This window comes from Passer domesticus, chromosome 17 (assembly GCF_036417665.1).
Source record: "Passer domesticus isolate bPasDom1 chromosome 17, bPasDom1.hap1, whole genome shotgun sequence".
NCBI classification, from domain to species: domain Eukaryota; kingdom Metazoa; phylum Chordata; class Aves; order Passeriformes; family Passeridae; genus Passer; species Passer domesticus.
In genome coordinates, this window is record NC_087490.1 from 4,147,640 (window position 1) to 4,169,028 (window position 21,389).

Sequence of the window (21,389 nt, forward strand, 5' to 3'; positions counted from 1 at the left end):
CAATGTGTGCAATAATAAAGTACATTTACAATAACTGCTGCAACTTGAGTGACTTCCCAGATCCTGTAAATTAACCTGTGCACATGTCCTGTTGCTGCTCCAATTAATTTCAGCATTTGTGGGGAATTTTGTGCATGGAGAGAGCTTAAACCTCCCAGTTGATTATCAAGGTACTTAAAGCAATATATTAAGACAAATGGTGCCACACTGTTGTTTTCCTTGCTCTTTAAATTCCTAGAAAGCAGGAGTTTGCTGCCATTCCATGGAAGTCCTTAGTGGGGCTTGGAAATTGCCTTTCCTGTTTGTCTAGGAGACTGGCAGCAGTTACTGACTCCTCCTGTGTCTGTGGAGGTTTTATTTGGTGTGCATAGCAAAAAACCCCAGTGGGAAAGGGAGTGTTCCTCCTGAGGAGAAGGTGGAGGTATCCCAGCTTTGGGCTGGGCAGAATTTGGATGCTAAAGGCCTTTTTTTCAGTGAGGAGAAGGATGAAAAGACAGTGTGTGGTAGAACTGGGATGGGACTCCGAGCAAAATCCTCTCTGTGTTGGATTTTGAGCTCGTGGTTTGACACAAACTCATTGTGCTCAGGCAGTTCACCAGGAGCAGCCTTTCAGATCCAGCTGGGAGCACCACTGGAAGCTCCACCAGCTCTGCCCAGATAATGCTGTGGGAATATTTGAGGATGGTTTTGTCCTGGCAATGTCCCAGCCAAATCCCCCCCCTTTGTTTGGATCAACCTGAAAGCTGTTCATGTGGATGATAAGTCAGAAGAACAAATTATTCCTTGAGTAGGAAGTTGAAGGTTCTGGATTGTTGGCCCTGAAGTAAAGGATTTTAATGAGTGAGTTGTGAGCTGAGCATGCCTCAAGTTGCATCCTCAAGGTAAATATTGCAAGAAAACCACAGAAAACAGGTGGGAAAATGAAGTGTTTATGGAAGATACATTACTTTAAAAACAAATCAGGGTTTGAATTGCAGATTTGGGGCTGAGAGGTCCCCTGACTCAAACTTGGTGAGTTTCTGGGATGCCTTCAGTCAGATTTTATTTATTGGGTGCCATGAGCTGAGATGCCAATTTTGGGTCTTTGTTTCCCACACATCTGAAGCTGGAAACAAAATTTCCTTATCTGTGCCAACAGTTATGACTGCAGTCTCTTAGCAAGATTTTGGGAGAAGAATTTTATTTTAAAGCAGCAAAATTGTATTTCTCTGGGTTTGTAGGGAGATGTTTGTCTTTGCCATCAGTCACCTCATCTGAGGAAGGCTGATGGAGATGTGGCTACTCATAGATTTATTTCTCTTACCAGCTGAGATTTTTGTCCCCTTGAAATTGGTTCTTTGGCTTGCTCAGTTGCAAAGGAATTTTCCCATTCCTTGCCCAGCTGAGTTTGAAATGCAGAATGTGATTAATTCACATTCCTGAAGGGCAATTTAATTCTGGTCTGAGCTTCTCATGTGCACTGAGGTAACCAGAGATCCCATAAAACAAGGCCAGGGTGACACTCTGCCCTCTAAAAAGCCACCTCTTGGATAACAAAAAGTAAATCACAGATTAATTTTCCGGCATAAACAGCAATTGCAACTTAAGCTTGTTATTTTAGGTGGTGTTTTGGAGCATTCTGAAAAGTCTGAATGCCCATTTTATAAGTTGGGTGGTTTTTTTCAGTGATTTGAAGCTTCTCTGGATTTAATATTTGCCATACTGACATAATGGAGAGAAGGAAGAAGATCCAGGGATTGGGGTATTGCTTAGCAGGCTTTGGGAGCCCTGTGCACTCACAGGTGCTGCTGCAGGTTCTGTGTGTGTGACCAGGGGTGACATTTGTCCTGTCCCCACCTCCATTCCATGGCTGGAGTACAGCACTGGTGGCTCCTGTGTGCTATTGTTTCCTCTGGGGTTCAGGTGGGTGAGTTTGGGGCAGATCTTCACTGCAGGGTTTGGGATCCCTCTGGTGAAGCTGAGTCAGATTAAACTGAGAGATGCTGTTGGACTTGGAATATTTAATCAGGATCTTCTGGGGATGGCTGTTCTAGAGCCTCACATGTGCCTTTCTCAGGAATGCTGGCAAGTCCAAGAGCTCTGCCCATCACACCAACGTGCACGAGTTGGAAATCTGAGACCAGCCCAATTTTCAGTGATTTCTCTTGTGGTCTCACTGCCTTGCCTGTCAGACAGTGCCACAAATACCCAGTACAAGGATGACCAGTATAAAATGAAACTGCCACTTTTTGTGACACTGTATTTCTGTAGAGGACTGTCCTTTTTAGCTGTTTTTGGCTCGTTCTGTGTCCCCTGTGTGGGTGTAGAGGAGCTGGTGCAGGCTTGGCTCTGTGGTGGCCTTGGGCACTGAGCAAAGGCAAGGGAAAGGTGAGCATGGGCTGGGAGTGCTCAAATGGAGGGAGAAGGAAAGGTTTTGGGGTTAAAGCACTTTCAGTCAATGTGGTGTTCAGCTCTTAATATCAGCATTTTTTGCACTTAATTGGCTTTTGCTTGAACTCATTTCCAGAATCCTATTGAAAAGGGCTGACTGTGTGTGGATGTGGGTGAGAAGCAGCTGGAAATGGAGGCCAGCAGGGAGGAAAACAAGGTGTCTGTGGGGTGGGAAAGGAGCACAGGGATGACAGCAGTGTCCTGATGGAGACACCATTCCATCAATTCTCCCTGTGGGGCTCTCTGACCTCCCTTGTGTCTGCTGGGCCATGGCAGGGTGGCAGAGCTGCTCCTGCTCATGGAGGCAGCTCTGCCCTGCAAGGGCTTTCTAGCCTTTATTTTGCACCCCAAAGAACTGGAAACTTGATTAAATTCAGGAAGACTCTGTCTTCCTGTGAGGATTTAGGAGCTGGGGGCTGAGGATGGGAGTCATGACCCTGTGGTGGGTGCCAGGGTGGCCGGGCAGGAGCGGGGTGTGCCGGGTGTCCAAAGGCTGCTCCATCCCCAGGGTGCAGCCTGCAGGTGTGCTGACTGTTGGCAGTCACCATTCCCATTGGGAAAATCGTGGTGGTGTGGGTTTTTTGCTGGCCTTTCTGAGGAGGGTTTCTCCTGGAGCTTTGTTCCACTCCCAAATTTGCCCGCGCCGTTTGGGAAGGGCACAGCCGCTCCTGGCAGAGCCTTGCTAGGGAGCAGGGGAGAAGCTGCACCAGGAACCATTCCTGCTAAAACCTGGGAGCTGTTGCTTTAAAAAGAAAAAAAAAAAAAAAATCCTTTGTGGGCTGTGGAGAGAAAGTGCTAGAACTGTGCAGGATCATGACTGGAAAGCAGGATCCCTGAGTGGTCACGGAGGCTTTCCTGGTCCTCTCCAGCCTGCCGTGGATTTAGCCAGGATGCTGGTCCCCCACAGCAGATAGCAAACGAGGGACAAAGAAACCCTATCGAGGACACAGCGCTCGGCAAAGGGAATGAGGCAGGATGCTGCTGTGGTGTTAAAAGGGAACAGGATCTCCGTGCCTAGACATGGGAATCACGTTTTCACCAGGATCGCTGGCTTGCAGTGCTTGAACCCGACCTTCCCGAGGACTCCGATCGCCCCGCTCCGCTTCCTGCTCCCGGCTCGCTTTTTTCTGGCACATATGTAATACTGGAGGTTTAAAAAAAAAAAAAAAGGAGATTAAAAAAAAAAAAAAGAAAAAAAAGGCAGCCTGATCCAGGGATTCGGAGGCATCCTGCTCGCGATCAGCTGACGCGCCGAGCCGAGCTGCAATGTGTTGCTTATTCATTTTGTACGGTGGGAGCTGCCGGGGCTAAGCAGAGCTGAACTATGCCTCTCCTACAGCCGCGCTTGTGCAGACAGAGGGGTGAGAGAGAGGCAGCCGCCGCGGGAAGAGCACAGCCGGACTTTCTCCTTGTTTTTATCCATTTCTGCAGGATCATGTATTTATAAGGGATGAGGTGGGCCACAGGGATCGCAGGCCTGAGGTGCGGCCTACCCAGTCAGTGCAGAATCAGGCCCTCCACTACCGGAACCGAGAGCGCTTTGCCACAATCAAATCAGCATCTTTGGTAAGAGCCCCCATCCCACCCCACCCCACCCCGCTCCTCAGCCCCTCGCTGCCATCGCCTCCGTGCTGTTGGTGCTGTTGGCATAGCAACTGGATATTGCACTGAAAGAGATTTTACCTCTATGTGTGTGTGTGTGTGTGTGTGAGAGAGAGAGATGTAAATGTGAAATATGTTTAATTTCTCGATGCATTTCCAGTGTGAGATAGCCCACCTTCCTGGGTGAAGTTAATATCTCGTTCCCCCCCCACCTCCATTTCCCACCTGTCCCTTTTGTTAATGTATTTATCTGCATGTGCATAAAGAGTGTGTGAGGTGTGTGAGAGCTGCTGGAACGCCGTGGAGATGCAGATGCAGATGGGTTTGGGAACAATAAGATCGCTGCTGCCCGCCCTGAGCTGCTGCCTGTTTTTTTTTTTTATTTCATTCATTCATTTATTTCAAGCAACTGTACCGTGACTGCATTTTCCAGCCTGATCCTTTGGAAGGATTGCTGGGCTGCGATAAGGGAGAGAGAGAGAGAGGGCTTACAGCGGGCTGTGGGCTTACAAAGGGGAGGGGGATGGGACGAATCCATCAAGATTTGTACTATTGCAAATGTGATTGCTGTGGATGCCTTTGTAGTAGGGAAAGGGGTGTGTGCCGGAAGAGTTAGTTGTGTGCCACCTCCCCCACCCCGCATCCACCCGGGCTGGGAGCAGCCTTTTCCACGGAAAGCAGTGAAAAATGGCCCTTCAGAGGCAAAACGAATGTCCTGTTAAATATTTCAGCCCGCTGGTATTAGAGGTCAGATGGACGGGGAGCGTTAGAAAGTCCCCACGGTTTGGCCATGGCACTTGCTCAGTGCTATGACATCATCCCGGACCAACCCCGAAATTACACCAGCGAGCCCTCCCCTTCCCGCTCCTCCTGCCTCCACCATGGGGCTTCTCCTTCCAGACCACCATTTCTGGATGCCCAGAATCGCTTCCACTCCTGCCTGCACAAGGCACGGGGTGTGCCTCTGTGTGTGTGTGTGACCACAGCTGAAGGTGCTGACTGGAGGCAAGCAGCAGTGCCAGCAGCCCAAATTTTTCTGTGTGAGTGTTGCTGCTGCTGCTGCTGTTAAAATCTACAATGATGCTGTGGCATTCAGGCTTCTGCCCAGATGCTTCCTGGGAGCATCTAAATCCCATATTTTGCAGGTGTATTTTTGGGTGCCCATAGCCTGAATACCCCCCAGGCTGGTGTCCCCTGCTCCCCCAGTTTAAAGTGACCTAGAAATGTGTGTGTTAGAGGACTTCATGCAGCACACCTGACAGGGGCAGGATCCCTGCTCTCCTGAAGAGCCTCTGCCCTGGGAATTTTTCCTTTTTGTCTGTGTGTGTTTTTGCACCCAGTGTAGTGCCAGCTTTTCTACTGCCTGCACTGAGCAGATAAAAGTGGGACCCAGTTAGGTTGGCTGGAGGGCAGAAATAATGAATGACTCATGTATCATACTCCAGACATACAATTTCATTGATAAATTGATATGTGTGATGAATATATTCATGTTCTTCTACTCCCTGTGCAAAGCTGCTGCACCTTGTGGCCTGCCTTCAGCAGCAGAGCCCAGAACTCCTGTCTTCCCTGGAAATGTCACCCCTGGGCTACTTGGGTGGCTTGAAGGGATTGCATGGCCAAGCCCCTTTGGGAGCCAATGAAAATATGGGCTGTGAGGGATTCCCAGATCCCTGAGCTCTGGGGAAGAGCTGATATCCCAAGGTCACTCCTAAATCCCATGGCAGCCTCCTGTGGGGCTGGGATTGTGTCTGCCTTGATTCCTTACTCACTTGGATTTGCTGAATCTCTCTGCTTTGATGACCAAGTGATGATAAAGATAAAATTCATTTTGGGTGGGGAAGATGGAAAGCTTTTTGGAGAGCTTCTCTTTGGCTTTTCTGTGGGACATGTTCTGTTATCCCCATCATACACACACATCTCCCCTTCCCAGTGTAGAGGGAAGTTCCCCACACACCAACCTGGGCACTCCAGGAGGTGTTGGTTACTTCTGAGGTTGTGTGGTGGGGCAGGACTGACCCTGTGTTTGCCACAGAAATATTTCATGGTGATGAGCTTTCCCTTTAATAATCTTCCATTCCCACCTCTTCATGTTCCAAAATGGAAATCTAGGGGGAAAAAATAAAAGTTTAAACCCATTGCACAGGATCTGGGTGCCAGTGCTTGTGTTGGAGCACTTTTTATCACTGTCACCATTCAATGCCTGGATGATATCAGTGGGAGAGGTGCTGGAAGCTGCTGCTCCTCTGGCCAAGGGAGAACTTCCTCCTGCTTCCCTGTCCAACATTTGTGGGAAGGGCAAGGTCAGTCATGGAGGTGACAGGAGGTGAAGGACCTGAACATGCCTGGAATTTGTGCAAACCCAGAAATTCAGGCTTTATTCATCTCTCTGTGTTAATTTGCTCTTTCAATGGCAGCTGGAACTGATTTTTCATGTGTGAATGGGTGCTCAAGATCCCACAGGGGTTGAAAACAAGCAAACCAGCAAGCTTTGATGGTTCCCTACATGCTGGCTGCTTCCCATTTCTCAGCAGCTGCGAACATCTTCCTGCACAGAAAGGTTGTGCAGTTGGGTGCATCAGGTGGCCTGTATTGTAGAGAACCAAAAATGGGAGTTCTGGCCCCAAATTCAACAATATGGGATGATATTTGGGTGTTAAAACTTCCTTTCATGGATTTGCTGAAATCCACCCCCCAACACTGAGACCAGGGCAGTGTTTTTAGAAGAAAAGCACCAAGTCTGGGGCTGTTCCTCCTGGTGCAGTCCAGCACTGGGGCCCTCAAGCCCTTGCTCTTCTCCCCATAGATCAGGATATTGCAGATGGAGGTAAGACTGGCATTCCTTAAAGTAATCCCACATTCAAGTTGGGTCTCTTTCCAAAAACAAGCTGAAGCAGTTTAGGGAGTGCAGAGGTCACAGAGGAACTTAGGTTAGATAGCTGAACACTTCAGGTGACCCAGTGGTTTGGAGAGTGATTCCCTTGCCCTGTTACTCTGCAAAAGCATCATGTGAATATGAGGGAAGCTGGACAGAGCTCCAGAGAACACAGTCAAATGAACTCTCCACAGAGAAACAGGCTGTGGCTATCCCCTTTTGAGTCCTGCAGCAGTGCTTTAATATTGCTCAGATTAAAGAAAATCATGAAAATCAGCAAATGTGAGTAAGAAAGATGAAGGAGCTTAACTTAGGTCATAATTCAATCAGCAATTTTAGTAGTCATTTTTTCCTGGACCACTTTTCTCTTTAATCAGTTTTGTGTGCTAACAGTAACCATCACTCACCTGGAACAGTGGTGGAAAATACCTTGCATATTTCTGCTGTTGGAATAAAAGTTGCCATCTGAAATGGAGACCAGGCACCTACATCTCCATATTATTTCTCAGATTATCAGTGATCCATAAATTAAAAGTTACAACCAGCAATCTCTTGCAGCTCAGCAAGCTGTTGTTTGAAAAGGAGGGCAGAGGTTCTGCATGTTGATGAGACTACACCTCTCAATGTTTTCAAGGGAAAGCTTTTTTTAATCTCTTCAGAGATGCATTGATCTGCACTTCTGGGTGTCTTTCAAGCTTGACCCCTTAGGTCCCCCCTTCCTCGTGCATCTTCTCAACAGCTGCTTTTCAGGTTTTCAAAGGCAATGATCAAGTAGATAAAACTTCATAGAATCCCAGAGTGGGTTGGGTTGGAAAGGATCTTAAAGCCCATCTCATTCCACCATCCCAGGTGGCTCCAAGCCCTGTCCAGCCTGGCCTTGGGCACTGCCAGGGATCCAGGGGCAGCCACAGCTGCTCTGGGCACCTGTGCCAGGGCTCACCACCCTCACATCTGTGACATCTCAATCCATAGAAAGATCGGACAGTGAGGACTCCATCAAAGGCCTTGGTGTTCTCTTTGTTCATTTGCTGGCATTTGGATTTCAGTGTCATCTCTTCAGGGCCTGCAGAGCCAAGTGCCCATGGGAGCAGCATTCCCTGGATGTGGCCTGGAGAATGGCACCAGGGCAGCCTGACTCCAGAGCCAGGTACCTTCACATGGAGCTCTTCCCTGCACCCTCTTCTGCTGGAGCATTGATGTTTTATTCCAGAGGGTTGAGTTTCTCCCAATGGACTCATCTGGCTGCTGCCTTTGTAGACCTTTCCTCTAAAATTTTGGACTTGTTCTTTCTGGTCTCCTCTTGCAGCTGGCAGTGTTTTGCTCAGAGCTCTGCTTCCTCCAGCACAGAGGAGCTCAGAATTTCAGTTATCTAGAGGTGCAAACTCCTGTCTTTTAGGAGAGGATTCAATATCTTGGATAAACAGTGTAGAAAAGGGAACTCTAAACAGCTGCTGGTTTGGAGGAGAAGCTGTGAGCTCAGCTTCCTTACGTAAAGCTAGAATCTTGGAGGGGTGAAAGAAAGTTTGGATTTTATGGCAAATGAACTGCCTGTGGGAGTAGGTTGGAAAAGACATCTCTGTTCTCGGTTCTGTGTATGCCAAAGATGCAGAGAGATAAGAAACTGAGAAAATGCCATACCTTAATGAAAGCTATTCTGGTTTATACAGGTTTTTGGTTCTCCTGATGATCTGATTGATTGTTGTGTGCTGCAGGGAGAGCTCCAGGAAACTGCACCTTTCTGGTGTGAAGGTTCCTGACATTTCCTGGTTCTATGGACAACAAATTTTGTAGTTATCACCTTTTGCCTGAGGGGTTGTTTGTGGGCTTCTTCCTGAGGGGCAGCTCCAATCTCTGCTCCCTGTGACCTGGAACAGGACCCAGGGAATGGCTGGAGCTGTGTCAGAGGAGGTTTAGGCTGGAAATCAGGAAAGGTTCTTCCCCCAGAGGGTGCTGGGCACTGCCCAGGCTCCCCAGGGAATGGGCACAGCCCCAAGGCTGCCAGAGCTCCAGGAGCCTTTGGACAGTGCTCTCAGGAATGCACAGGGTGGGATTGCTGGGGTGTCTGCAGGGCTGGGATTTGGACTCCATGATTCCTGTGGGGCCCTTCCCACTGAGGATGTTCCAAATAGTACCTGGAGTTCCAAGAGTCTTTGTCTAAGAACACCAGAAAGGTGATTACTGGAACATCCCCACAATTTCTTGTTAAAATGGTTGCTGGAGCTGTTAATTCATTAGGGGTTTAATCTTTAAAACCATAATCCTTTGTTCATTCATAGTCTGAAGGGCTTCTCTGGCACTGAACTGGGCATGTTCAGTAACTGATGTTCATTTCTTCCACATTCTGCCACCCCTGAGATCACCATGTGCAGACTTTGAGGACTGTCCTGAGGAATGCTGGGTTTGACTGGAGGTTGTGGTGATAAATGAAGTCTTTATTGTGAGTTTGCTGAACAGAGGCACTAAATCCACCAGATGTCCACCAAGTCTGCTGCTCTCCTCTCTCATCTTTAGGATGAGACGCTGCCTTTGTTTTCTTCTGACTTCTTAATGTCTCATCTTCTGTTGTGACTGGAAGGCTTTATCAGCTAGGCTTGTAATTAGCAATTGCATCCTATTGTTAGGGATAAATATCCTAGATTTCATGGGAAATCTTTCCAAGATGGAATTCTTGTCACGATAAAGCTGAGCAAAATTGGAAATGGGGTGCAGAGGAGCAGGGAAAAAAACAAGGATACAAGTTAATGAGTTTTGCTGTAAATAAAACAAGTTCACATTGTACATCTCATTAGAGATCAGACCAAAGGAGACTGGCAAAGTTGCTGGAGGATCCTTAGATCCATTTTTTCTTAGGCTCTTGCTGTTTGCTTTGTTCTGCCAACGTCTGGGAACGGAGTGTGCCGTGCAGAACATCCCATTGCTCACAAAAGGGCTGGGCCCCAAAAATAGCACATCCAGGAAGATCTTGTGCTGCTGGTGGCTCCCAGATCTCCATTTCTCTTCAAGTACCTGACCAAGGCTGTCCTCTCCCAGCTGGATGTCACTGAGCATTGTCAATGGCATGTGTGAAGTGTTGGTGGGCTGCCTCTCTCACCTGGCATCTATCTCTTAACTTGGATTCTCAGAGAAATTTTCCTTACCTGGAAGCAGTGGCAGAGGTCTTATTCTTGCTGAACTTGACTGAAATGTGCAAGTTCCTATGAGCACTTCCCAACTTCATCCAAGTGTGGCTGTCCTTGTTACTCCTGGAAAAGCCAAAAGCTTTTTGAGCTGTAGCAGAACACTGGGCTCACACAATGTTTGTGTTTCTGTGGTCATTCCTACAACCCCACTTGCTCCTGGTGGCTGCCTTGGCTCTGACTGGGTCTCAAGCATGTACAGGCTGCTGTGTTGCAGCAGTTGCTGAGGTGTGTTTAATCCAGCCTACTCTAAAATGACATCCTGAAATTTCTTGTAGGAAGGAGAGGGTTTGTCCATCATCACCTGGTGGTACTCAGCCTCACTGCTGAACCTGAGTGTGACAGTGCTGTGCTCAGCCTGGGTTTTTTGTTCCTTTGCAATCTTTGGGAGGCTCTTCCTGAGTTCCTCTTCACCCTCCTCCCAAGTCTTGGGGGTCATTTGAACCGAGACAGGTGGCACTTGCTGCCTGCCTTGGGTGACCTCAGGGTGTTCATCTCTTGATTTTGGAGCTCTGGCTTGGCTTCCTCTCACCTCCTAGCACTGGAGCCAGCAGGTGCATTTGGGATGGCAACTCCCTGAAGCAGCTGCTCTTCTCTTGAACCTGAGCCTTCCCAGCTCTCCATCCTACATCTGAACTCCAAAAATCTCCACAAAACTGCCTTCAAATGACAGCAGCACCATAGCAGGGGCCAGTTTTTTGGGCTGCTGTGGAGGAATCCATCAGGAAGGCTGCAGGAGGGACTCTTGCTTCATAAAGCTTCAGTGATCACCTTCAAAGGTCTGAGATCTTCACGCTTAAGTGGCAAAGGTCCCCTTGCACGGAATCAGGGGCTGCAATTTCACACATGTACCAAGTTTTTGGTTCTCAGGTCCTATAAATGATCAGCAGATCTTCATAAGTTCCTGAGACTGTCTTTAAAAAAATAAAAACCAATCTTGGACTCTTTTCTTCTTTTGAAATGGAAGCATCACTATTTGCATTTTCTTCTGAACATTTTTGGCACAGCCTGTTGGTGTTTTTTTTTTCTTCCTTTCACATGGATACACTTGGGCATGGAAATGAATGTGGAACTTGTGAGTTTGTTTCAGCTGAGCAGGGTTTAAAATCTGCTTAGACCATCTGATCAATCTTGTTAAGAGCACACAGTTCCAGAACAGCGTTCCTTGTTAGAAAACTTTCAATTCTGGTAAGGAATGAGCTCAGTCTGCCATCATCTCGAATTTTAAGGGGAAATTTTGAAGGAGGCTCCTTGTAGCAGAAAATAGATGTTGAGGGATTGAATTGGCATGGGGGTGACTTGAGGAGGAAGGAAAGAACAGGGGTTTGGGGGGCCTCTGGCTGCTTCTTAGGAAAGCAAAGGTCCCAAAGCTCCATCTGAGTCCTGCATGTGAATAAGGTTGTCCCCTGTGTCTGAAGAACATTGTCTATCAGCCACCTATGTTTCCAGATCTCTTCCAGTGTGTCCTGGAGTGATAATGATGCCTCAGGTTTTAGCTTTTCTATTTTTCAAATTCTGTTCTGCTTCAGTGTCTAAGTCTGGGCTTCATAAATGGGGGATGGTGAGCTCTCTTCACAGAGCAGGGAGACAAAACAGTTCCTTCTCTAGCTGGGGACCAAGGACAAATGATCCAAATCTCAGGCCCAAGAGCATAAACAATGTGGACTGGAGAGAGAAAAACAAGGATGGGACTTCATGGGCTAAAGCTGTACTTGGACAATTAACTCCAATATGCAAATGGACCAAAACTTACAAAATTGTAAGACCCCCATGACCTGTCGTCCATTTTGTGGCCATTTTGGGTTGTGCTGCCCAAGGTGGATCCATTGAGGCCTCTTAATAAATCCCTGCTTTATTCTTTAACTCCATGTAGTCTGTGTTCTAAGGCAGCCTTCACAAGGCACCAATAAATAACCAGTCCCTTCCTTTATTTGTAATATGGCATTTTCAGCTGTGTTACTGAAAACACATAAAAGTCTCAGGAAAAGATGGGGGCTAAAAGTTAGGACAGAGAAACCTTGTGGCTTTGTGAAACTGAGCAGCAGCACCTCCAAAACCTGTGCTCAGAGCAGAGCAGGGCCTGGCTTCCAGTGAGCAGCCGGTGTGGGAAGCAAGGCCATGGAGCACTGGCTGCCCTGTTCCTGCCCACAGGTTACAAGACAGATCCATGAGCATGAGCAGGAGAACGAGCTGCGGGAACAGATGTCAGGATATAAGCGGATGCGGCGCCAGCACCAGAAGCAGCTGATCGCCCTGGAGAACAAGTTGAAGGCCGAGATGGACGAGCACCGCCTCAAGCTGCAGAAGGAGGTGGAGACACACGCCAACAACTCGTCCATTGAGCTGGAGAAGCTGGCCAAGAAGCAAGTGGCTGTGATGGAGAAGGAGGTGAGTGCAGGGAGGGTCTGAGGGACAGGAGAACCCGGGTCTCCAAGGGGGCTGTGGGAGGTGCTGCTCAAACCCGTGGTCTGAGGTGCAGAACGAGAGGACAAGGTTTGTCTCGGGTTTTGTGTTGCTGAAATGGCTCCTGAGGTATTAAAGTCTTTTCTCCCTGCCCTGTGACTGGAGAAGAAGCCAAGATGCATCAGTTCTGCTTTTCAAGGTTGTTTATTTTTCCTTATCTCTAACATTCTTTTTCTGACCGGCTGAGTTTTGTCTGGCAGGTCAGTTCGGCGCACAATGGCCACCCTTGGGGTGGTGTGAACATTTTATACTAAAAACTTTGTGTACTTTATTTACAATAATTTTCCAATACCTATAACCTATGTTAGACAGTCTGTCTCTACTCTAAGCCAATCCAAAAGTGCCACCATCACAGCAAAAGATGGAGGAGAAGGAGAAGGGCAGAACAGGCCCAGATTCCTCCATCTTGCCTCTTGAACCCTCATTCTAAAACCCCCAAAGTTCTACTTTTTTCACCCTGTGACAAATTAACTGTCATTCTACTTAAACTCTCGTGGCTTGTACATCTTCATACAAAGCTGGTAATTTTTTCCATGGGTTAAAATCAAAGGCACAGGTGTTTTTGACTCCATGCCAAGGTCTCTGAGCCCCCTGCCAGGGTCTCGAGTCCTCCAGGGCAGTCAGGAATGTCCTGGGTTCCAACAGGTCTTAACCTGCACCAAGAGAAATACAGGTTGGATGTTAGGAAAAGGTTTTTTACACAAGTACTGAATGGTCAGCCTGGGGAGGTGGTGCAGTCACCATGCCTGGGTGTGTTTGGAAAAAGATTGGATGTGGCACAAGGTGCCATGGTTTAATTGAGGTGTTAGGGCTGGGTGGAACTCAGTCATCTCAAAGGTCTCTTCCAACCTGGTGACTCTGTGACCTTGTGCTCCCTCGAGCAGTCTCCAGTCACCTTCCTGGCTGATGGGCACTCTTGGCATCCACCAGTGCCACAGCTGCATAAAAGGGGCTGTGGGGACCTTGGTGGGAGCTTTGCCTCAGCTGAGGGGGTGACAAAGCTGTCAGTCAGTGTAAAAATCAGCATGTTAATCCACATAATAACCTGGTGTGGTTGTGCCTTCTGGGGTGCCTTTGGTGGGGAGGTAAGAAGCACAAGGAGGCCCTCAGACTTCTGTGAGCATTTTCTGTGTGAGAGCTGTCCTGTGGCTGAGTGCTCATGGCTTTGTCTAGCACAGTCACCAAAATGACTGACCAAAAATCAAAACCCACAACACTGATTTCTGCTGGATTCTGCACCTGCTCACTCACCTTTTTTTTATTTTATTGTTATTTTTTTTTCCTCTCTCTGTACATTGCAGGCAAAGGCAGCTGCAGCAGATGAAAAGAAATTCCAGCAACAGATTTTGGCTCAGCAGAAGAAAGACCTGGCGACCTTTTTAGAAAGTCAGAAGAAACAATACAAGCTTTGCAAGGAAAAGATTAAAGAGGCAAGAAACCCTCATTTTCAGGGCTGAAGGGGTGTGGAATGAACATGAACCAGTCTTTCATTTTGATAAACCTGGGCCAGCCCAGGGGTTTAAGGGATACTGTCAGGTTTGGAAGCAAATTTTGGATTCTCAGCAAGTAAATTTTCAGGAGCTGGGAGCATCTGGCAGCATTTCCAGAACAATTTGTGAGCGTGGCTACAGGTGCCTTCACAATTTGCTGTAGAGCAGAATCTTTGAAACCAAGGGTGATGAGGGAAAATGGGACTTCACAGAGAGTTCTTCTTCCCCTTTCTCCTCATCTCTTTTTTTTTTTTCAAGTAATCAGAGCAGCCATTCAGTATGCCCAGACTAAAAGCCCCGTGATCACTTACATAAATTAGGAAGAGAAGTAACTTCATATGTACCAAAATGCATTATTTAAGTAGTGTCTTCACCATATTGCAAAAATAAATGGCTGTTAAGGTAAAGGTGAGAAAATTATTATCAAGGAGCTCAGTGGCCACTTTTCCTCCTGCTCTTGGTGTGGGTCCTGGTACAGCTGTAGGGCAGCAGGGCTGAGCATGGCCAGGTGACAGGTCTGGTTCTGTTGGCTTTGTAGTGGGATTTTGTGTCCTTTCATGACCTGAATGGCAGAGGAGGAGCCAGGAAGGTCCCCCATGTCCTGTGTCACTGTGGTGCTGAGGCAAGCCTTGTTTTGACTCTGCAGGAAATGAATGAGGACCACAGCACACCCAAGAAAGAGAAGCAAGAAAGGATATCCAAACACAAAGAGAACCTGCAGCACACACAGGCTGAAGAGGAGGCCCAGCTTCTCAGCCAGCAGAGACTCTACTACGACAAAAACTGCCGTTTCTTCAAGAGAAAAACGATGATCAAGAGGCACGAGATGGAGCAGCAGAACATTCGGGAAGTATGGCACTCCTCACTTCTCTGCCAGCCTTTTCTAACTGCCTTAGCTTCGTGTCTTGGCTGAACTCAGGTCTTCGTGTTTCTAGTTGCTAAATAGAACTGAGAAAAATGTAAGAAAATAACATTTTGGGGAATGGTTTTCCTGCAGCTGTGGCTGCTTTGATCAGTTGAGGGGTGGCAGCGTTGACTGCAGGCAGAAACACTCTCTGGGCCCCTCCTCTGGGCCTGATGCCTCATCCCAGCTCCTGAGTGTTGGGTTTGGGGTGCTGCCCCAGTTTGGGGTGTAGGGAGAGCTGTGGGATGGGCTGCCAAGGAGCAGCTTTTCACACTCTGCTTCCCCTTGCCTCAGGGCTGCCTGTGGTCAAACACCACTTTGGAGACCGAGTTTCCACTTGGAGATGTCCTGTGGCCATCACTGTAGTATCTGAATTCTTCATGGATGGTATTTTTGGATAAAGACTGTCAGATGAGAGCGTGTTTTAGTGAAAACTGAGTGAGGAGTGGTCAAAAATTTCCAATTGTGTTTGGCCTGCTATCCTCAGGCTTGCCAGTATCATTGGTACTTGTTCAGAGCTTTGCTGCCCTTGGGTCCAGATGTGCCTGGAGCTTCTCAGCTGCTTTGCTGAGATCCAGATATCTCAACCCAGGCACCCTCAAAACTATTGGCTCCAAAAATTCAGATTTGAGCACCCTTGTCTCAGCATGTCAGCTCTGTGGCAGGGATGAGAACAGAGTTCAGTTGTCTAGCATGGCATTTAACCAGGAGCACACCTCTGACCTCCTGCATTTAAGCTCTTAGGAGACACCTAATTTTCAGAATGATCTGAGCTTTTATTCCCTGAAAATTACATCCCTACTAACTCAAATGTGTCAGTACTACCTACTTGGATCACCTGAAGTAAATAACACTTTCAAAATGGGTTTTCCATATTTTAACTAACCACAGATGTTGTTTTTGTGCACATGGGAAAGTGTTTGAGGGAGGTGGAATGACTGTGTGTGTTTATGCTGTGAACTGAAATCGAATGTGGAATAGGCTTGGGAGAGGCTGGCTGAGCTATCCTGGGGTGAAGGCACTTGTGCCACAGCTCCTGCCTGGTCAGTGCCCCACCTGCCTTTGGGAAGTCATTCTGGCACACCAGTACATGTAAATTTTAATCTTGGCTGTCAGGGGTCGAGTTTTGCTCAAATGTTAACACATGCTACACCCTTAGGGCCAAGAGGGCAGAGGAAACCCTGGCCCTGTTCCTTCCCCACCCTCTCAGCTCAAGCCTGTCCCAGGTGTAGCAGCCAAGGGGCTGAAGTTTGCAGGTGCTCGTGTTGAGAGTTACAACAGGATTACCACGTGTGTGCAGCAGCTCAGAATAATTACATTTTTTTGCTTCTCCTGCAGAAACCCGTTAGGCTGAGGCAGCCCTGGGCACGGTGTGGGGTGGGGCAGCCCTGCTGTGCCTGGCTGAGGCTGTAACCTGAGCAGGGATCAGGGATGCACCAGCACCATCTGTGAAGGGATACAGCTGGAAGCTCTTGCTGCTCAGGGTGTGGCTGGCACCTTGAGACACAAATATGTGCAGTAATCAGGGAGGGAAATGGTGCCTTTCCCTTCTGGGCTTGTGCCTTGGGGAAGGTTATCCTGGACTGTGGACACCCTGTGCAGGAGCTCTTGGTGAGCACTGCAGAACCCTCTGAGCCTCGGGCTCCAGCCTGGCTTTAAAAACGAGCTGCACCTTGGGCCAAATCCCACTGGACAATTCACCTTCTCACCTGAGGTGGTGTTAGAGCCATTGACCTCTGCTTTGGCCGCTCTAGTGCAGGTGGTGGAGGGGGGAGTCATTGCCAGTACCCACCAGGGGCACAGGGGAATTTAAACCAGGCAAGAGCCCCACTTCCACCACGCCAGCCCTGAGCACCCTGGGGTGTGTTCACTGAAAGCTGCTGCGAGTTCCTGCAGGCACCGAGGGCTTGTGTGGGGTCCTGGTGCCACCTGCTGGGGACTCCCGGGGACATCCCAGATCCCAGAGCAGGGGATGGATATGAATGGATCCATGGAGGGAGGGATGGATGGATCCATGGATGGATGGATCCATGGAGGGAGGGATGGATGGATCCATGGATGGATGGATCCATGGAGGGAGGGATTCATGGATGGATGGTTGGACGGATGGATCCATGGATGGATGGTTGGATGGATGGATCCATGGATGGATGGAGGCATGGATGGTCAGTTGGATTGATGGATGGATGAATGCATGGAGGGAGGGATGGTTGGACAGATGGAGGATGGATGGATGGATCCATGGATGGATGGATGGATCCATGGATGGATGGGTGGGTGGATCCATGGATGGACGGTCACCCCCAGCATCCCCATGGCACTGCTGGTTCTGTGTTTTGCTGTGGCACACCAGGTCCCTGCTGGGGGCCCAGCAGCAGCAGCAGGGCTGCCCGCTCAGGGGCTCTGTGTGTGTGTGTGCAGGAGCTGAACAAGAAGCGGACGCAGAAGGAGATGGAGCACGCCATGCTGATCCGGCACGACGAGTCCACGCGGGAGCTGGAGTACCGGCAGCTGCACACGCTGCAGAAGCTGCGCATGGACCTCATCCGGCTGCAGCACCAGACGGAGCTCGAGAACCAGCTGGAGTACAACAAGCGGCGCGAGCGGGAGCTGCACAGGAAGCATTTCATGGAGCTCCGGCAGCAACCAAAGAACCTGAAGGTGCTGTGAGCTTTCCTGCTCCTCCTGCAGCCCCTGTGCAGCACCCCTGCTGTGGGAGCACTGCTCTCCACACCCTCTGCTCTCCCTTGCATCCCCTCCCTTTGCACAGAGCAGCTCTGGATAAGGGAAGGTGTGGGCTGGGATAGCTCACAGCTCACAGGGTTTTTGAAGTGCTGTGCTAATTGAGGCTGTTGTAAAATAGTCCAGTCCTAAGCAGAGTGTTACAGAACTTGTTTCTGACAAGCTGTGTGTTGTTCAGGCCCTCGCTGGTGTCAGCTCGGAATGATGAGGAGAGGGGGTTGGTGGTGCTTTCGGAGTCCAGAGAGAACACAGAGCACTCTGAGTGTGAGCTGAGCCCTGTGCACACCCCAGTGTGCTTACAGACCTCTGAGCTGCTCCCTGTGGTAGAGGCACGTTCCTCCTCCCAGTGCCACAGAATCACAGAATATCCTGAGTGGGAAGGGCCCCACAGGGATCATGGAGTGCAAATCCCAGCCCTGCACAGACACCCCAGCAATCCCACCCTGTGCATCCCTGGGGGCATTGTCCAAATGCCCCTGGAGCTCTGGCAGTCTGGGGCTGTGCCTGTTCCCTGGGGAGCCTGGGCAGTGCCCAGCACCCTCTGGGGAAGAACCTTTCCCTGATACCCAGCCTCAACCTCCCTTACACAGCTCCAGCTGTTCCCCGGGGTCACTGGTCACCAGAGAGAAGCACATTGCTGTCACTCTGTCACACCCTTGCTAGTTCTAAGGTCTGCAGCCTCACATAGGCAAGGTTGAGGTGGGAAGGACAGGAAGGGAATGATGCTGTGAAAAAGCAGATATGTTTTGGGAGGCAGGTGATGGGCTGGGTGATGTGCAGGAAGCGGGAAGTGCCCTGGGCTGAGGAGGACTGAGGGGGTGCTGTTCCTGGCCAGGCTGCAGCAGGGCCTGAGCTACTGCTGCTGCTGGTTAGTCCCTGTGGGAAGCACACACAGGGGAGCTGTGGTTCCCACCCGCCCAGCCATGTGGACATTCCACAACCTCTCCATTCCCAGAGCCCTTCATGCTCCTCACGTCGTTCCTTCCTTGGCAGGCTATGGAAATGCAGATCAAAAAGCAGTTCCAGGACACATGCAAAGTACAAACTAAGCAGTACAAAGCACTGAAGAATCACCAGCTGGAAGTAACTCCAAAGAGTGAGCACAAGACAATTCTGAAGAGCCTGAAGGACGAGCAGACACGGAAGCTCGCCATCCTGGCCGAGCAGTATGAGCAGAGCATCAACGAGATGATGGCCTCGCAGGCGGTACGTGCAGGGGGCTCTGGGGGCTGCCAGCACCTGGGGGGCACTTCTGCAGCCACTGAATTATAAAAACTGTTCAAACAACACATCAGGTGGCACTTTCCCTCTTGGAGTAAGTGTCCTGTGGAATACATGCCCTTCCCCTGCTCCCCTGGCGTGCTGGGGTTTAGGATTGGATCCTCTGGGGCTCTGCCTCAGTGTGAGCAGAGCAGCTGCTGCTCATGCAGCCTTTCCTGCCTTCTCCCTCTGCCACCAACACCAGTGGCTTTGGGAAGAAAGAGTGGTGTGTGACTTGTGTGGGAGCAGAGGAATTCCCAGCGGGACTCTGAGCCTTCTTTTCCCCGTGCTCTCACAGCTCCGGCTGGACGAGGCCCAGGAAGCAGAATGCCAAGCCCTGAGACTGCAACTCCAGCAGGAGATGGAGCTGCTCAACGCCTACCAGAGCAAAATAAAGATGCAGACAGAAGCACAGCATGAAAGGGAACTCCAGAAGCTGGAGCAACGGGTGTCGCTGCGCAGGGCACACCTGGAACAGAAGGTACATTCCAGAGGGGATTTTGGGGACATGGAGCTGTGCTGGGGGCTGGTGGCTGTGCCCATTCCAGAGGGGATTTTGGGGACATGGAGCTGTGCTGGGGGTTCTGGCTGTGCCCCATTCCAGAGGGGATTTTGGGGACACAGAGCTGTGCTGGGGGGTGCTGGCTGTGCCCCATTCCAGAGGGGATTTTGGGGACACAGAGCTGTGCTGGGGGTGCTGGCTGTGCCCCATTCCAGAGGGGATTTTGGGGACATGGAGCTGTGCTGGGGTGCTGGCTGTGCCCATTCCAGAGGGGATTTTGGGGACATGGAGCTGTGCTGGGGGTTCTGGCTGTGCCCATTCCAGAGGGGATTTTGGGGACATGGAGCTGTGCTGGGGGGCTGGCTGTGCCCATTCCAGAGGGGATTTTGGGGAGCTGGGGCAGGCTGGAGCTGTGCTGGGCTGCTGACTGTGCTCCTTGCAGATCGAGGAGGAGCTCGCCGCCCTGCAGAAGGAACGCAGCGAGAGGATCAAGTTCCTGTTGGAAAGGCAGGAGCGAGAGATCGAGACGTTTGACATGGAGAGCCTGAGGATGGGCTTTGGGAATTTGGTCACATTAGAGTATCCCAAGGAGGACTATAGATGAGGTTAAATTTCTTTGCCATTTAAAAAAAAAAACACCAACAAAAACCACAGAAAGCAAACAAAGTGAGGATGAAACTTGCAAACCCAACATTCCCCATGTTGACGGGCGTGCTCTCTCTCTTTCTGTCTCTCTTACTGACATCGTGTCGGACCAGTGCCTGTATATTCTTATCCATCAGGGGCCCCTTTCCCCCGTCACGTCCCGGTGCAGGACAGCTCCTGGCAGTCTTTTCCATAGTATGTCACAGTATTGATGTCTCTGTGCAATGATTAAAAATGTTTCAGTGAAAACTTTGGAGACAATTTTAATGGAGAAAAAAAAAAAAACAACATAAAAAAAAAAGCCACCAAGTGGATGTATGTTGCTTCTGAGCAATCACTCATCTTACCACCAATCAATGAAAGTACAAGCAAAAAAATATTAATAATTAAAAGATATCTACGATCCCAGGGGGAGAGAGACTGAATCCGCAGCCTTACCTTAACTAGCTGCTGCATAATTTTATTTTATTTTTATTTTTTTGGTATTTATTCATCAGGAATAATTAAATAATAAAAAAATTTTATTAAAGATTGAAAAAAAATTTGATACATTTTACAGAAAAAAAAACTTAATCGTGCTGTACATATCAGTGGTGACATATTATTACTTTTTTGGGGGTGGGGAGGGGCGGGCAATGACGTGGTGATTTTTAGGAGAACCATGCCAGGGGCAGCAGGGACGAGCCCTGGCCCCTGGGCATATTCTTGATTGTATCATAAATCATTTTCTGCTGTCGCAGAGAATGTGAATACACTTAAATGAGCCCACAGGATCCCAGTAGCACAAATTGGGCTTTGTCAAATCGTGTATTTTGTGTATAGAAGGAATTTAAGGAGAGCTTTTACTTATTTTCATATTGTATTTTAACTGTTTCTCTGATCAAAAATTTTTTTACTTCTTTCCCCCCCTCCCTTCCTGCTCCAGCCACTCCCCACTCTCCAGTTCTGTTCTGGAGCTCAACACTGTCTGTTAGATCATCCCAGCCCTTTTCAGTTTTTCTTTTATTTGTTTTTTGGGGTTTTATTTTTTTTTTGTTCCTCCCCCAAGTCCACCCCCAACCCCATGATCTTGGTCATAAATATTGCATTATCCACACTTTCAAACTGTGTATTTTCTTACAATAAAAAGAGGAAAAAAAAAGGCTTTACTTCTTTTGCATGCACTTTAAAAAAAAAACCAACAAAAAAAAAGGACAAAAAAACCAACAAAACAACAAAAACATTTTTCAGGTTCCAGGGAAGAGCATGAATAACTGTCAGAGCTTTTAATTATATTTGTAAATAAAAGTGTTCATCACAA

At 48.9% G+C, this 21,389-nt stretch overlaps 1 protein-coding gene across 6 annotated transcripts in view; it reads left to right on the forward strand.

Moving 5' to 3' along the window:
• TAOK3 (TAO kinase 3) overlaps window positions 1-21,389 on the forward strand; it is a 77,052-nt gene extending 55,663 nt beyond the window's left edge. For all 6 annotated transcript variants that reach the window (XM_064392145.1, XM_064392151.1, XM_064392146.1 and 3 more), the window contains 8 exons: window positions 3,862-3,996; window positions 12,235-12,471; window positions 13,848-13,976; window positions 14,683-14,886; window positions 17,362-17,601; window positions 18,676-18,888; window positions 19,241-19,423; window positions 19,887-21,389. In XM_064392145.1, coding sequence (XP_064248215.1) covers window positions 3,862-3,996; window positions 12,235-12,471; window positions 13,848-13,976; window positions 14,683-14,886; window positions 17,362-17,601; window positions 18,676-18,888; window positions 19,241-19,423; window positions 19,887-20,048 — 1,503 coding nt within the window. In that variant the 3' untranslated portion in view covers window positions 20,049-21,389. The remainder of the gene's footprint in view (window positions 1-3,861; window positions 3,997-12,234; window positions 12,472-13,847; window positions 13,977-14,682; window positions 14,887-17,361; window positions 17,602-18,675; window positions 18,889-19,240; window positions 19,424-19,886) is intronic.